The sequence below is a fragment of the Fulmarus glacialis genome, unplaced genomic scaffold (genome assembly GCF_000690835.1).
Source record: "Fulmarus glacialis isolate BGI_N327 unplaced genomic scaffold, ASM69083v1 scaffold10842, whole genome shotgun sequence".
NCBI lineage: Eukaryota > Metazoa > Chordata > Aves > Procellariiformes > Procellariidae > Fulmarus > Fulmarus glacialis.
This window is the reverse complement of record NW_009199799.1, coordinates 15,674-32,627: the sequence shown is the minus strand read 5'-3', so window position 1 is coordinate 32,627 and position 16,954 is coordinate 15,674. Positions and strand designations below refer to the sequence as shown.

The window sequence follows — 16,954 nt, the reverse complement described above, 5'->3', positions numbered from 1 at the left end:
TTACTGCTTCTTGTAATAAAATATTTTATAGAATATTGAAATGTTCAATAAAAAGTAAGCAGTATAAGAAAATAAACAGTACTTTTAGAAAGACTCAAAAAATAGGAAGCTGTCATCCAACGCTGAATTAACACTTCTATGATTTAACCAATTATTAAACAAGCTCTCAATCATTTTATGAAGTGTCACTCAATCGTATATTTCATGGCCTGTTCATTTTGAAAAAAGAATAGAAGACTTCAATTAATATGATATGACAAACATGCCTAGGTAAAAGGTAGGTGCATTCTTTACTTCATTAAAAATGGGTGACATCTGAAGATACTCTAATTTTCCAGGCATATTAGCTGTTTGGTCACTTTGGGCATGGAGAAAACTAGGGGAATAAAAGGAGCAGCATAAGTACCTTAAGTACTCTGCAAAAGATACTGACATCTTGGTCCTATCTGCATTGTTTAGGAATTCTTTACGTAATTCCCATAATGTTTCCTTTGAAGAGATACCTTAATTAGCAATACTGCTCAAGTGCACAACATGTGTTTATGAATATTTCAAAACATATTTGTTTACAGTTTTCAGCGATTCTCACACACTAATAAATTAACGCATGTGCTCCTCCTCCATCCGTCTGGTAGTCAGTCTTCCATTAGGAGAAACAACTGATGCCTGTTTTCCCCTCCTTTCGAGTGTGGACAGGGTTTCCTTCCTGTTGATTAATTCCCAAGTTGCAAAACACAAACTGGTGTACAGTTTCCTAAATACTGAACCCTACTTTATGCCAATTTTGAAGTGATCACAGAAGGGATCCTTAGGAGGTCACCTAGTGTCAACGCTGAATTCCGATTGGATTGCTTATCTAAATCTGATCTTGAATATCTCCAAGGACAGAGAGCCCACAATCTCTTTGGGCAACCTGAACCAGTGCTTAAATAATCCTCAGAGCAAGAGTTTTTCCTTTCTTTCTAGTTGGAACCTCCTATTTTAATGATCATTGTCTCTAATCCTCCTGCCATGTACTTCAGTACTTTAGCCTGGCTGCACCTTCTCAGTACGCTCCTCATAGGTATGGGAAGCCACTTTTGGGTATCTCCTCAGCCTTTCCCTCTCCAAGCTCAACAAACCCACAGGTCAGGAGCTCCAGCCCCTGACCCTCTTCTGGGAGACTCAATCAAGTTTGTCAACACCCTTCTTGTGGTATTTCAGATGAGGTCTAACAAGTGCAGAGTAAAAACGAATAATCGCTTCTGTTGCTATAGTGCCTACCCTTCTGTTGGGACAGTCCAATACAGAAGGCATCATTAGCAGGATGCACTAGTCACTCATTCTTAGCCTGTTCTCCACCACAACCCCCAGATCCTTTTCAGCAGCGTTGCTCTCCAGCCAGTCAAGTCCCCAGCATGTACCACTGCAGGGGTTTAGTCCTTGCAATTCTAGTTGCAGGACTTGGCATTTGTCCTTGCTGAATTCCATCAGGTTCCTGTTGTCCCATTCCTCCAGCTTGTCTACCTTCCGCTGAACAGAAGCCCTCACCTTGAATGTATTAACCACACCACCCACTCTAGGATCACTCACAAACTTCACAAGGGTACAAAATGTACTATTTGACTCTATTGTTACCGTATCTATCCAGAATCAAGAGTAACAGAATTAGGCCTATGCATTTTTTTGCTAAACATATAGCTTCACGGGCAGTTGAGTCAACTTAACTGACCATTATGACTGAAAAAGATGGTCTAACTCCCTGCCTCATCAATCACTGTTTCTACTGCATAGTCCTGCTCCCTGTCTTGCACTTGTTTTGACACATATTTGACTCTTAACTTACCAGCTGTAATACTAAACAGCAGGACCTTGCCCATTTTTGCTGATGTAGCTTTCCAAGACAGTGAACTCCATTGATTCAGAGATGTCTGACAAGCACCCAAAATGAAAAGTGGCAGAAGCATACAGCAGGAGAGGATCTTACTGGTTGTTACACTGTTTATTATGAAACTACTCTCAGAATGACAGGTCTCATACACCAGGCCGAGGAGAATGGCCACTCTTGTCCCGTTCTGTTCTCTCTGTCCAACATAGCAGACTCCTAAAAGCCCCTAGCTCTCCCAAACCCTTTGAATAAAAGAGGAGATAATTCATCTTGAATTTCTGGATTTTGCAGCCACTATGAATATATTTCAATGATTTACCAGCCTTTTTACCTGAAGTGGCGCTGCTGACTCATTTTCTTTGCTTATTTCTATCCAATCCTCATTCTCTGGAGACAAACTTTGCATTACCTATACTTTCAATGTCAAAATCTGGCCTCATGGCAGATTCAGTGTAAAAGACCTGGGTATAACTTAGGTGAGAGGGATATTCACAGAAGGCAATATCCTTTGACTCGAATTACCTCCAAAACTGTAAATTTAACAGCATTACAAAAAGGTATAAATATCAAAAGCAGTAATCATTGTACATATACCGAGTACACAATTTTTCATTTCACCTATAGCTCTCCACACAGACCACGTGAGACATTAAATGAGATGTGGCTCTGTCAAATTCATTCTTCCTTCTTTATTCCATTCCTCGTCTCAAATAAATTGAGTAACTAAATTATTAAAATACATCTTATTCTAATAAGTTTCTCTTCCCAGAATTGTTTCATGCAGAATTAACACTATTTTAATGCTATCAGTTTTCTATGAAGTACAGAATCTAAAATTTCTAATCTTGTCAATGAAGCATATGGATATCAATATCCTACAAAGATTTTGAAAAAAAATATTTGAAAAGCCGAAGAAAAAACACATTAAAATACTGCTACTATTATTAGAGTTGAATATAGTCAAGAGCTAAATTTATTAAATGGCAAAACTGAGCTAATATTCATAATATTAATTTGATGCTTCCTTCCTTGGTAAACAGAATGAAATGCAATTTATACCAAATTTTTCACCAATGCGTAACAATGCATACAAAATGTAATTCCAAAACACCAATTAAATGAATACTGAAATATTAAAAAAACCTCATCTGCTAATACTATCAGTTAGCATGAGAAATTTTTGCCTAAGTTATTATAAGTTTGGGAAAGTTAAAAATAATCAATAACAGTACGTGTTGAATAGCACACAAAGATTACTTGAAATTAAATTGGTGTCATGTAAAAGCATAAAAATGTTACTAACAAAACACTCAAGCTACAAACTTGCCATAAACATGTAAACTTTTTAGACTTAAAAAAATTAAGACATCCAATAGATATTTTTACATAGTATTGCAATATAAGATTCAACTCATACCAACATTTTGTTGAAGTTAAACATTAAATTAGCTTTCAGAAATCTGTGTTCCTCTCTCTCAAACAAAACTATCAGAGTATCAGAATATCCTCCTCACTCTCTACATGATAATTCTTAGAGAAACACAGAATTCATGCTATTAATACAGTTAACAAACAGTTTAAGTTCAAAAATTATCTCAATTCTGCTGCCCACATTTAGAAAAAATGAGTTGTACTAAAAAAAGTAATGGTCTACATTGGATAGAATTTTTTTTAAAAATTAGCAGTTCATTTTTTTCTGGCACATCTTATCATAGCACCATTACTTCTATACAAAAACAGCCACTACAATTTTCTTAAAAATTAAAACTGAACTCTAGTTTCCCTACTAAATACATTTCCATAAATCTAGTTTGCAGAAAACCAATACACTTAAGTTCATTTCAAGTGATGTAACAAAATGACCTTCTATTCAGCCCATCAGGAGAAAGCAACAAAATACACCAGAACAACTGTATCGTCAAAATCTTCTCTTGGAAGCCCGTAACTGAAAATAACTACCAATGTCAAAAAGTCAGTTTAAGTAGCTGCCCTCAAGAGCAAGTTACATACTGATCTGCAAAGATGTGACAGAGGTAAAAGTATAAAAACATCAGCATCTTATACATTATGCTATGTCACTAATGATAGAAAAGTGTTTATATAGTCTGTAAAAGGTTACAGATAAGATCACGATATCTTTACCAGAAAATAAGTTTTCCTGAAAACATTATACATTTGTACCAAGACGTTTAGTGGAAAACTTAATAATTCACCGTTATCAAGCTACTTACCTGAGAGATAAAAATTCTTTTGATCATCTTGTTCAGTGAACCAACAAGAAAGAGCTCTGACAGCCAACCAAAAGATTACTCATCCTGCTATAATTACAATTAATTCAAAAATGAAAGGCTTGGATAAAGAAAAGGTTTTCCTGGGAAATGTGTGAATACACAAGCAAAGTTTGTTTGCAATATTTAGCCAAGCTTTCCTTATTCCTTATCCAGAAGTGACAGTGTTATTAAATTTAAGATAATCTTACATGGTATTGTACAAAATTTTTTTAATCAATTGGTCCCAACAAGACAGAGTATTACCTGCTATTACTGCTTTGTATCAGCAAAGAGTATTAGTATCAACAAGAGTACACACTGCTGCTGAAATGGAGGTTCTGATACATACTTACTGCTTATAAGGTTTAGATCTGCTCAAGTATTAACCACTTCGCTCCCTCAGTTTCTACTTCCAATACTATCAAAAAGATTCCAAAGGATTCAAGCCCCACATTATCTTCAAAAACAGAAATAAGTTGACTCCATAAAGCTAAACCAGTTCAGAATAAAACTTCTTGTTGGAAAATACCAAACTAAACAGGAACACACAGAAAATACCTACATCTGTAGGCCGTGACTTAGGATCCCTTATCTCTACCAGATCTCCCTTTACCCTGACAGCTCCATATGCCTCCTTCAAAAGAAAAATCTGTTGATTTATAAAAGGCTAGAACTTTTCAGCTCCTGGATTTACTTTACTTTTTCCAAATTGTCTCTATTCTACTGATGCACACTTTTTTTTTTTTTTGGTGAGGATATTCCAGAACAGTATGATAAAACAAAAATCTGATGGTATTTTCTGCATGCACTCAATTCTTTAAGGTTTATGATGGAGCAAGAATCTTCAAAGACACTTTCTGATATCAACTTCTCATCTCACCATCCAAAACAAAGCAGAGAAAACTGTTTTTTACACTGCGTACTTTCTAGCCTCACTCACAACTTAGATGAGTGGGTACAAAGCACCCACCAGTTATACATCTTGTATAATTTCATGAGGCAGAGATAGGGAACATTAAAAATTAAGATTAGCCCTTCAATTTGAGATTAATCAGATCTTCGAAAAAACCCTGCAATTCAGCCACAATGCAAATTACATGTGATAATACAAAAGGAAGGAGCTGAACTCCATAAAAGTACCTTAAAAGGAAAAGCGAAACAAATATGTCCTCTGTAAGAGAAATATACTGATTAGCCTCATTCAAGAGGAGTTGGAGAAGACTGCACTTCTTAATTAAAAAGATAATGCTAGTAAACACTGGTATTCAGTTCAGTTAGTACTGATAGCAAGCTGACTTGCTAAGAGACAGCTGAAGTACTGGATGACTCCCCAGGGCCCAGCAGCTGATACAACAGCTTTATCAAATGGGAATGGTACCATTCTGGACTCCAGCCTGAAGCCAACAGATCCTGACTTGCCTTCTGCAGACTGATCATCTCCAAAACTGTATTTTTGGAATTTTCTCTCAGACAGACTCACATCACTGACTTTGAGACTATCTCAGCACAGGATTTGAAGGCAATGCAAGTGAACATCTTCCTCTCTCAAAGGCAACAAATACATTCTGTCAGAACACTGCTTGAGACCTACCAAATACCTGCAGAATATTAACCCAATATAAAAATAATACACAACAAAAATAAAACTCCCACAGCCAAATATGGAAGTTGAAAAGAACTTACACAGAATCCAGAATAGGAGAGAGAAAATTGTAACACAGATCAAAAGTAGAAGTTTTGTTCCATCTTTACCAAGTGCTTAACAGAAACTGCAGGACAACTGTCTTCACAGCCACAAACAAAGCATGCAGATGGCACAATGTTTGTCCAGGTTACACATATGGCTAGAATCAAAATTCTCCAGCTTTCAGTAGCTGCACAACAGCATCCTAGGATGAACTGACATATACTGAACCAGCTAAAGGAAAAGCAGTACCTCCTGAGTCACCACTTTTGAGGAGCCCCTCACATTTTGAACACATCAGCAGCTTAACTAAACACCTTATCCTTCAAAGACAGGTCATTAGAGGAGAATAAAAGTGTTAAATCTTCTGGGTGCTTGAGTTATTTGATGACTATGAGGAAAAAAAGACAAAGAACCATGTTCCCACATTATTATAGTTCTCTCTCTCACCCCATAAACGGATGAAAATCCTTTGGGAGAAATACTAGACTTTCTTTCAAAAGTCTACCATAAAGTCAACGAATATCAGACAACATTACTTTTAATATAATTTTCATTAGATCTGGATTTATAATTTTGTTGTTTGAAAGTATTCTTACAAAGTTAAACGTGCTCAAATTTAAGATACTACTTTTAGATTCTACAAACTCTTCAAAAAGTCATTTGGCCTTCATTACTGGTGAATGTTGTTTTACATAGCTATACATAGTAGCTGTATGTAGCCATTTATAAAGAACACAAATTCAGACAGTGACTCACCCATAAAATTATGGTGGTTTGTTTTTTGGGGTTTTTTTGCTACATATAATAGCAAACACAAAATATATATTAAACTGTCTATATCATTCTATTACTCCTTGCCCTTCTTCCTCCTTCCCCATTTTTTCCTGGGTGAGGTGGGGAAAGCAAAAGCAAGAGGAAAGAAAATACAGCTCTTACCTTTAGGCAAGGAATCAATAGGAGGTAAAGGTTAAAGACAGATTTATACTTACATCTCTGACTCCCAAAAGATCAGTGCCTGAGGTTTCACCTAATTTTTTTGATTACAATAATGCAGCATATAAGTCTTCAAAAACAGCTGTTAGGCTCACCACCTGCAGTAGTTGTTCTGGAAGCAGTACTTTTACAGATGGTAGTAAAACTGAATTTTAGTTTAAGAAAGAAAACCCTTCAGTTTTACTCTTGCTAAAACTGTTACTGTCATCTTACAGCCAAAATTGTATTACAGAACTAAGAAAACATTGAAAAAAGGTCCTGTTTTACTTTATGCTAAACAATATCAAACTGCAGACACCCATCAAAAGATGGTCCTGCTCATGTTTCAGCTCCAGTCTCACGCTCTCATTTGCTTCAAATATAGCAATATAACATTTATGCAACGTCAGAGCAAGCAAGATCTACGCACTAACTGAAAACTGGTGCTCGCCATCTTTAAAAACAAAAAAGAAAAAAACCAAACAAAACCCAACCACAGGTCACTCCTAAACCTCAAAACAACTCCCCACTCCCAAAGGTAGCCTTCTGTTGGACCAGCAAGATCATCCTACTCGCCTCATGGTCACACAGTAAAAGGCTGAAAGCAGCAAGAGAGGGGACAAATACACAACCAGGGAGAAAGGAGAGAGATGAAAACCATACAGTGAAATTTCACCCTAGTGCAAACACATATATGTTAATATTTTACCTTAAACTGGAAATCTGCAAGTTAAACAAATTGCTTAACATTTTTCATATAGAATTACACAGTATTTAGAAAAGAAATGTTTCCATCTCTGTAACAAGTTAAAATGCAAAACTAGGTTTACCAGCAAATAAAGAAAGCAAGCTGACTAATCAAGCCATACCAAGTACCTGTTTCCTGCAATTGGAAAAAGTGGATTTCAGAGCTTTTTAATATATGAAGTAAAATACAATGGCAAGTGAGACATGCAAGACTGGAATGCCATTGGGTTAAGAGTCATTTGGCATTAGAAAGGGATACTTTCTGAAACTGGTATCAGTTTTTTAAATTATAGGAAACAAATGTTAAACTTCCAGTGTTTGTCAAAAAGAAATTAAATATTTGTGTAAATAAAGACAAAAGACCATCACATATTAAACATACAATTTAGAGAACATATTCTACCTTTAAAATGTGCTTTTCCCATAATTATTTATTTCTAGGATAAAATTCTAACAGTATTTTAAAACAGAAAATGAAAGACTTTACTTGTTATGCAAAGTGGAAAAGTCCTTCCTCCAATAGTTCTCCTATCTTACCTGTATCTTCAATGAATTGCACACATTTTTCAACAAACAGAGGTATCGGTTTCTCAGGTGTAACCAGATCCTGTAGGGGCATCCCAAAGTAATTACTTTCCCAGTTTCTGCGGATTGGAGGATTGAATGTCTTAGTTTTCTTTTTCGGCTACAACAAAACAGAGTTATTTAAGTAATATTCAAGTAGTATTTTAACTAACTCATATTGCAACCATTCAGTAAAAACAAACAGATCATACATCTATCAGACATTAAAATTCCTCTATGGCAAACCGAACAAAAACAAGTGTACATTTAAAATAGCATACATTAGATAAAAAGCACTCAAATAACTTCTAATAGATTTGGTCATTTTTGTAGCACATTAGGAACAGGATGACTCAATGCACCAGTAATTAAAATTTTATAGGAAGAAAAATAAACACACTACTTGTTTAGAGTGCTATGACAAGTCTTTACATACTAACTTACAGCACCACTCACATTTGAACCACATCTCTATATAGAAATTTTTAGGATAAGATTGTGAAGTGTCATATCACAAAAAAAATTGAGTGTGTTCTGTATGCGTCTCATTAAAGATACTAAGTAATATTTATATTGCAACTATGCTAGAAACATGATGATGCAGAATGTATAGCAATCAATCTCAGAGTTAGAGTTGCAGGCACTCCTGTTAAGCATGATTGCTTCGTTACAGGCACAGGATTTTAACCAAAATGAGCTTTGCACCCAATCAAATCTAATAAGACGATGAGTTTCATATAGAGTTTTCTTGCTTATTTTGATTTCCCTCCCCGCCCGCCCACAACAGGGACTTTTATCAGTTCAACTGATAAATCACCTTTGGATGATTACAAGAATTATATTGTATCAGATACCATGTTTCATCTCTGAATGTTGATGAAAATATTCAGAGATGGCCATACAGAGTGGTCAATCAATTGGCTGTACAGTGGCAACTGAATGTGGAAACTGAATGAACATGACTATTAAAATCTAGCATTTTATCTTGAGGTTTATATACAGTAAGAAGTTAGTTAAAAGCAGTTACATTTTCATATAAAAGCTCTTCAGTCAACATCTAATAGTACAAAATAAAAGAAAAACAAAATGCACAACAATCAGATTTGAATTTAATAACAAGGTTTCTAGAAGTTTATAATAAGATTACACGTCAATTAACTATTAAGACAAAACATGTCTCATTTCTATGTTTTACATTTAGAAAAGTCTTGAATTTCAATCTCTTTGTGTAAAAAAAAAAAAAAACCACCCAAACACAGGTTAACTTCTAGACTTTTGTACCATCAAATTTACTTAATCAGTCCTTACAGACTACCTAGAACTTCAAGTTAGCAAGGTACATATTCATGATTGACTTGCCCACTGAGAATTAATGAGCTGAAGTTGAACTCTATGGGGTAAGTGGAAACTACAGCCTAAAGAACATTTCTCCAACTGTCACCCTACAGCACCTGTGGAACTTCCCCAACACTTGACAAAAAAATCTGTTAATCAAAGCCTTTCAATAACCTAATTAAACAAGTAACACTTTTTATGTGGAATGTCTCTTTGTAAGACAGCTTGTGCTTCTTGAAATCAGCAGCAGAGTACCCGTGATTGACCACGGTAACAGAAGGCTAACAAAAAGTTAGGCTTATCTTTCAAATTTGGGATTTCTATAAAAGGTTTGGCACTTATAATTTAGAAGGAAGGAACATTTATTAGAGAGTTCTTCAAAACATTAGAAAGAAATTGCTCTCCAGCAATTCATGTCTTCCCAAGTTTTACATTAACTGAAAATTTAATAAGAAGTTTAGAAAAAAAAGCGTAGGATAAAACTTTAGGATAAACTTTCATGACTAAAGCAGACAATCTCTCAAAGCATTCTTTTCAACTGTAAACTCTTTGCATAATTTCTATTCATCTCGGATGAGATATTGATGGTTCAACCAGTATGTGCCTTCAGATTAGAAACAGCTTTTTCTTCCTTCCTTCCTTCCCATTGCGACAAGTGCCCTGCTTTGAAGTCCCCAGTACTCTACCTAGTTCATTGGCCATTTTCTCTTTAGTGGCAAAATCGTATTTATTTAGGCAACAAATGTATCCAGTTCTGATGAGCAGCAGCTGAAAGGGCCAAGCTGAAGCTGAAGAACACGTAAAACTCAGCAAAAACATTTTTGTCAAATGTTGAATGTAAGATCATTTTAGAGATACATAAATTAACGCAATGAAAAAAAGCAAAAACAAATTGAAATTATTTTTTTCCAAGGTGTTCGGTGCACATCCCCACCATCTTAGAATAAATGAAGCAACACTCAGACCCAGCAGATAGAAAAAGACTGTGTGTGTCTCTTTGATTAAGACATAACATAATTAAATATAAACAAATTTTGTTGGTGTGAGTGGAAAGCAGTCTGGTTAATGGAATAATAAAGTAGGATTTTACAGAATTTTTATGACAATTATAATAGTAATGAATACTATTATCTGTGTAGAATACCTGGAAATAGTATGAAATATCAAATATGTCTGCAAAGCCAAAATAAAGAATGTTTTTCTCTAATAATTGTCCTGCATTTAGAAGAATGGTTGTAAGGGACTGAGATATCAAGTATGACATTATACACTCAAAAAAGCAGAAATGTTTCTTAGATGAAACGTCTACCTGAAACAGCTTGGAAAGTGAGAATTTGTCTAAAGAATTTAAAGAGGAATAAAGAATAAAAGAAAAAAGAAAAGAAAAGAAAAAACCTCTGAAGTCCTTTTCAAACTGATCTAGAATTAGAGTAGGAGAAGAGATGATCATTGCAGGCCTATTCCATAAACATGAAACTAGGATTTGACAAGGCAGACAATTGTGAAAATTATAATTTTATCAGCTATTTCCCGTTATGTATCATTATGTATTTTGTCTCTCTCCTGTCCAATATTTACTAAAATATCTCTCTTATGATTTCCCTTTTTTTTTGCGGCATGTGAGCGGGTAAACTCTCCAATGACAGCACAGATCAAATCTTCCTGGAAATAACACCATCTGTACGATCTTCACAAAAAAATACTTCCACAAATTAACAACAAAACCTTATGGTATTAAAAACCCACCATGTTATTTCCTGATTTGTGACTTCCATACTTTCCTGAAGTTGCATGTCTAGACTTAAGCGGAGAACTTGTTCTGAACAAAACGGCATGTTACTACGCAAAAGACCTGATCTTTGTCAAAAGATCAACTGACTTCAGGAAAAAAATACAGGTCTTATTTGTAACAAAAATAAGCTTTAGTGAAACCTTTTTTTTTTAATCCCTGTTACCCACTCTGAGAAAGTAGCAGCTTTTCTGATCCATCAGTCATAGCATGGAACTTTAAAATCTGCTAGTCAAGATAATGAATATCATAAATTTTTCTGTGTAAAATTAACTTTTAAAAGTTCTCTAATGAAACAATATTTAAACAAAAACACTGTTAAGCATTATATTATTAATTTAGTTAAACAGCACCTGAAAAAGGTGAATCATTTCTAAATTCCTAGATTTTGGTGAAGATATTATGATGTTGCCACAGGTATTTTTAGTTCAATAGTTCTGCCCAATACACCTACTCCCCACGATTCGGCAGTCACCTAATACTGCATACCGCAAGCACTAATCTAGGCAAAGACAATTTTCTATGCTTCTTCTACATCATAATAAAGAAGGACTAATAGGCACTAAGTTAGAGAAGACAAGAACCATCAGAAAAGTTTTGTTAGTTATTCCTAGCAAAAAGCTCATTGTTTCACATACCACTGTTTCATGTTAGTAATTAAAACACAAGCCCAACACCATAGAGCTGAAATCCTTAGTTTTCATATAAATCTGTTTTTTTTATAATTGGTTGCTGCACTAAAGTTGAGCTTTCCAGCATGGGTTTCACCACTTGCTTCTTGCCAAAGACAACTTCTCTTCATACCCTAACAGAGCTTAATGCCAAACCTCCAGCTGATCCTTACATATTTTGGCAGGAAAGCATTTTAACTCTGAGAATCCCAAACTTGCCTTGCATTGCTGATACCAAAAGCATTTACCTGCAATACTGCTTTAATTACTGTAGTTTAATCACTGAAATGCGTTATAAAAGATTAGCTGAAGTCCTCTTAATAAAAGACAAGGTAAACATGAAAACATGTATTCTAGCATGGCACAGTACCCAATTCTTGATTTCAAAACTAGAAATATTATTATAAAAAGCACAAAACTGTGAAAATGTAGATTTTAAGTATACTCAAGATTAATTCTCTTGACTGTAGGTACCAGCTAAGCAGCACTCATCTTCTAGAGAGAAACTAGGCTGAGACTTCAGCCAGCTGTGAGTCTTGAGAGTACAATGCACTTAAACCTTTTAAAATTAACTTAGAAAACTAAAAAACTACCCAAACCTATCTATCAAGCTCCTTTATGGATGGGCTGCTTAGTCTAGCAAGTCCTCTCTGTTCAAGAGCGGCTCCCCTTCTTTTTTTTTCCTCTCACTTCCATCCCACCAAAACCACCATCATAATTTATTTATCAAAGGGGGAATTCAGCCATTTCTCAGCCACCTCCCATACACTTCACTACTACTTTTAATACAAAGGAAATTTTCTGCCTGCTTCATTTGCAGTCAGCCCTAGAGTCATGGAGGGCAAAGTCAATATTTTCAGGACTATTAAAATACTTCATAAAAGCATGTACCATGAACAGCATTCATTTTATAGGCTTAATAAAGTATTTGTAATCTCTAATTCATGGCTAGCTCATCAGAAACTACACGACATATGAATTATGCAGATGATGGTCCCTAACATGCTCTCTCTTTCTTCCCCTCATGCCTTCTGCCATTTTTAGAGTTCCAGCTTGTTACACTAAGTTTTAAACTACAGAGGCTCAAGAAGGCATATGGCTCCAAATATGCATTTTAAGAGTGCTAAATTTGAACAGATGAAAACTGAAAGTACAGATTTTGATATTTCCTATACTCCTCTGAAGGAGGGGGAGGAGGAAGAAAAAAAAAAAAAAAAATCACTGCACACTCCAGTCTGAAGTAGACAGTACTTCCCTAAGTCAACCACTGAATTTACACAAGAACAGCTGAACAAAAATGTAAGCTGATCTCCCACTTGTCACATGTCTACCATAGTCTTATTAAAACTGAGATCAACACACATGGGCTATACAGTTCCTGACACTACTTCAATAATAGTTACAACATAAAATTTCATATAGTTTTGAAATTATGAGAGCAAACAAGTTTAAACACAGAAAAATAGATGTCAAACCTTTACTACTTAAACAGTGTTCTAAAACAAGTCAGAGTAAGATACGTGAGATTTCATCCGGGTGCTAGCGGATTGTTCTTGCTGAAATACTGAGAGAAGTTTTCAGATTAAATTAAAAGGCATCTTACAATCATCTCAGTATAAAGGAAAATGGAAGGAACTTAATTCACAATCTTCTTTGGAAGCAACAAATGTTGTTTGCAAACAAGGTTTTAAAGGGCTGTTTTTCAGATTTAATTTAACAACACAGCTGGAAACTCCAGTCACAAAAAAAAAAAAAAAAAAAAAAAATATCAGACCTTGAATAATAAAACTATTGACTATTGGTCAAAAGAACAAAAATAGTGAAACTTTTTCAGATTTAATAACTTTTAACAATGGCATGTCAAAGAATTATCACTGGTCAGTTAATTTACTATATTGTTTACAAGATATCTGTAGTTAGGATATGTTTTCAGAAGTACTTCAAATTATTTCTTCCATACAAAAAAATGAAAGATACTCATACTAATGTTATTCCTACTTTTACAAATGTATTAACAAAATAATTCCTCTGTAACAAGACAAGAAGCCTGCAGAATTTATTTCAAGATAAGACTCTACCTTTCCCTTTGCAGAAATGTATTTAGGATATTTGCTGTTCTTGATATACTGGGGAGGATAAAAACTAAAACAACTATACTTTTTAAGAAGGGGCAAAAAATACAGCCTAAATTAGACACTCAAAGTGTTCACAAAGATAAGAGCTCTAAATTAGATGGGTAAATTTTTAATACTCGTCAATTCCATAGCAAAGCTAAATAATAAGGGTATTAATTGTAATTATATGGAATAGCTACAGGTTTCCAGATCAGACAGGCTCCCTGCTATACAGAGAATTACTAAATTAAGACAAGGGTCAAAAATAACTTGCAATTATTTAATGTAGTAATAATAGTAATAGATAAATCAATAATAATTGATAAATAATTTTTAAAATATTTCTATCAAGTTTGTTTACACATGAGAAGAACATGGTGAGAACAATGAAAAGCCAAGGAGCACTGTGGTTTGGGCCTCATATCAATGCATAAACTGCATGACAGTTGCAGCTTTAAGGTTATTGCACACACATGAAGGGGTTCCTCCTGTCCGAGATGTAAGATGGCTTCCTCCAGCAAGATCCTTATCCTCTAGGAATGTTCACTGCCCTTTCATTACTAAAATGTTCTGTATTTTCTCTCTGTTGTTCCGTATCTCCGAACTCATCAAGTTAAACTAAAGACAAAATTAATTTATTATATGGCCTGCAAGGCTGCAGACTGGTGTCTACCAAGACACAGTAACGTTCTATACTAGACAGTGTTAAAGATTCTAATTGAGATAAACATCTACTTGTAGTTCCCACTTGCAATTTCTGGAAAAGACACACAGATGAATGAGCACACATCTCAGCTGGAGAGGTCTAACTTGGCAAAGCTGAAACAGCTGAGGCAAAGTTGCCTATGAACATTGTACTCTGTGCTCAGTTCCTCCCAAGTTTGCCAACACTGGTAAGGAAACAAATAATCAAACATAGAAAGCATGTTGATACAGGGGAGAATTCACTCTGGAAAATGCATTTAATCCAAGAGATACTTTGTGTAACAACAGCAGAAAGGACTAGGTGCTTTTTCATAAGAGAATCTTTTACACAAAAAGTTCCGTAGGGGGGAAAAAAAAGGCACATCACAGCTTAACAAATATTGGCATACAATATGCACTTCAAAGCTTTCAAGCGCAGTGTACATACACAATTTCACACGAGCTAAAGAGTCCTATGACTCTGATGCCAGTCTGCTTTCTTTTTTCTCTTTTTCTCCACTTTTCTTCATATACCTCCTTACCAGAAAAAGTTTAACAGTCCACTTGTTAAAAGCACATGCAAGGCCATACAATAAATTCTTCAGAACATTTAGAAACACGGTAACAACACAAAAGGATAAAAGTGGGTGTATCAGTATGCTAGACTGATTCAACCTTCTCCATTGAAAACATGTATTCTTTTCTAGAGGCAAAGAAACTACAACAATGAGTTGGTTTTACCAATCTGGACTTTAATAAGGCATTTGATGGTGGCATATAGGAAACTACTGTGTCAACTGGAGTAGCAGAAACAGGATGATATTCAACAACAAAAAGGACAAAGTCATAGACTAATGGAAAAATCATGCACTGGAATGCACTATAACCTGTACTATGCAGTAGGAATGTGCATGTACTATAATGTGCATGTACTATACATGCGTGTGTATGTACTATAATGTGCATGTACTATAAACCACTTGTACTATACAGTAGGAAGTCATTAGCTGAAAACCACGAACAAGAACAGGCCAAAGATTCCTAAAATGACAATAACTGCAGCTAAGAAAAAGCTGGGTGCAATCACACAACTGTGTCAGGTAGTAATTTCTAGTACAGATCAACAAACATTATGATTATATGATGCACTGCTATGACATTCTTTGCAATACTATACGCAGTTTCAGTCATCTTCATTCAAAAACTTAAGTTCAGAGGGCATTACAAAACCTTTTTTAATCTTCTAAAACTCAGGTCAAGAAGCAGCCATATTCTGTTCACCTGTTTGGAGGTGACAGACATCACAAAACAAAAAAAACATTTCAGGAGAAAGGTTACCACAAGAAAAGGTGAAAACTGGAAACTGCAAGAAGATTCCTCACCAATACAGAGGAAACAGACATTCTGGAGGAGTTTTACAGAATAGTGATAATGAGGGAATAAAAGTTTTCAGAGGAATTATTTCTGCAATAATTGAAAACAGTGCTCAAGGATGGTTCTTCCAGTTCTGACTACCAGTATATAGAAACAAGATCTGAAGACACAAACACGGTGTTATGGACAACAATGGGCAAATAATTCAGACCAAAGCACACTTACTTAACCGGTCCCAGTTTTAAATTGTTTAATTTCCTTTGGCAGTAAGCAATGTTAGAGGACCTCGCAAGTAACATTACCTGCTCGCCACAAATTTGTCATTACTATACTTTCCTCAGTAAAACATTTTAAACTTGTGCTTCTGAATAGCAACAAGTAGAACAACTCTGAGTATTTACTTCTGCATTTAATAACATGGGTTCACAATAGATTTTTTTAAAAGTTTGGTATGTATGTGTTAGCAGATCAAAGTACGGCTGTTAATTTCAGGGTTTTAAAAAGGAACTGTTGTTTTTCGTACTCTATTGTTTTCCCCCTTCCTCCTTCCTACCCATCCAGCTCTTACCTTCTTCCCTTCAATTTTTTACCTGAATCCTACGATCACTCTACATCCATTCCCTGCCTTCCTATATCTGTCCTAATGCCCATACCTTTACATGATTTCATCTTGTAAGTTGGAAGACTGGGGTCTGAAAGCATCAGGACAGAATGAGCATCCTTCAGCAAGGTCACATCTCTTTCTTGAAACACATTATCTTTAAATGTTTTCTTATTCTGGGCCTGCCTTTAAAACATTTTCCATAACCTCCAAGAGGAAAGTAAATACCACTTTAAGAAACTTTCATTGTGTTTAATTTCAAAGTAATTGTCATAAATG

At 35.1% G+C, this 16,954-nt stretch overlaps 1 protein-coding gene across 1 annotated transcript in view; it reads right to left on the bottom strand.

The window, feature by feature from the left end:
* Positions 1-1,311: 1,311 nt before the first annotated feature.
* Positions 1,312-16,954, bottom strand: part of ARHGAP5 (Rho GTPase activating protein 5) — a 26,462-nt gene continuing 10,819 nt past the window's right edge. Inside the window, exons 3-4 of the mRNA XM_009573372.1 lie at positions 8,081-8,228; positions 1,312-1,622 (exon numbers count right to left, since the gene is read on the bottom strand). Of these exons, the coding sequence (XP_009571667.1) occupies positions 1,312-1,622; positions 8,081-8,228 (459 nt within the window). The remainder of the gene's footprint in view (positions 1,623-8,080; positions 8,229-16,954) is intronic.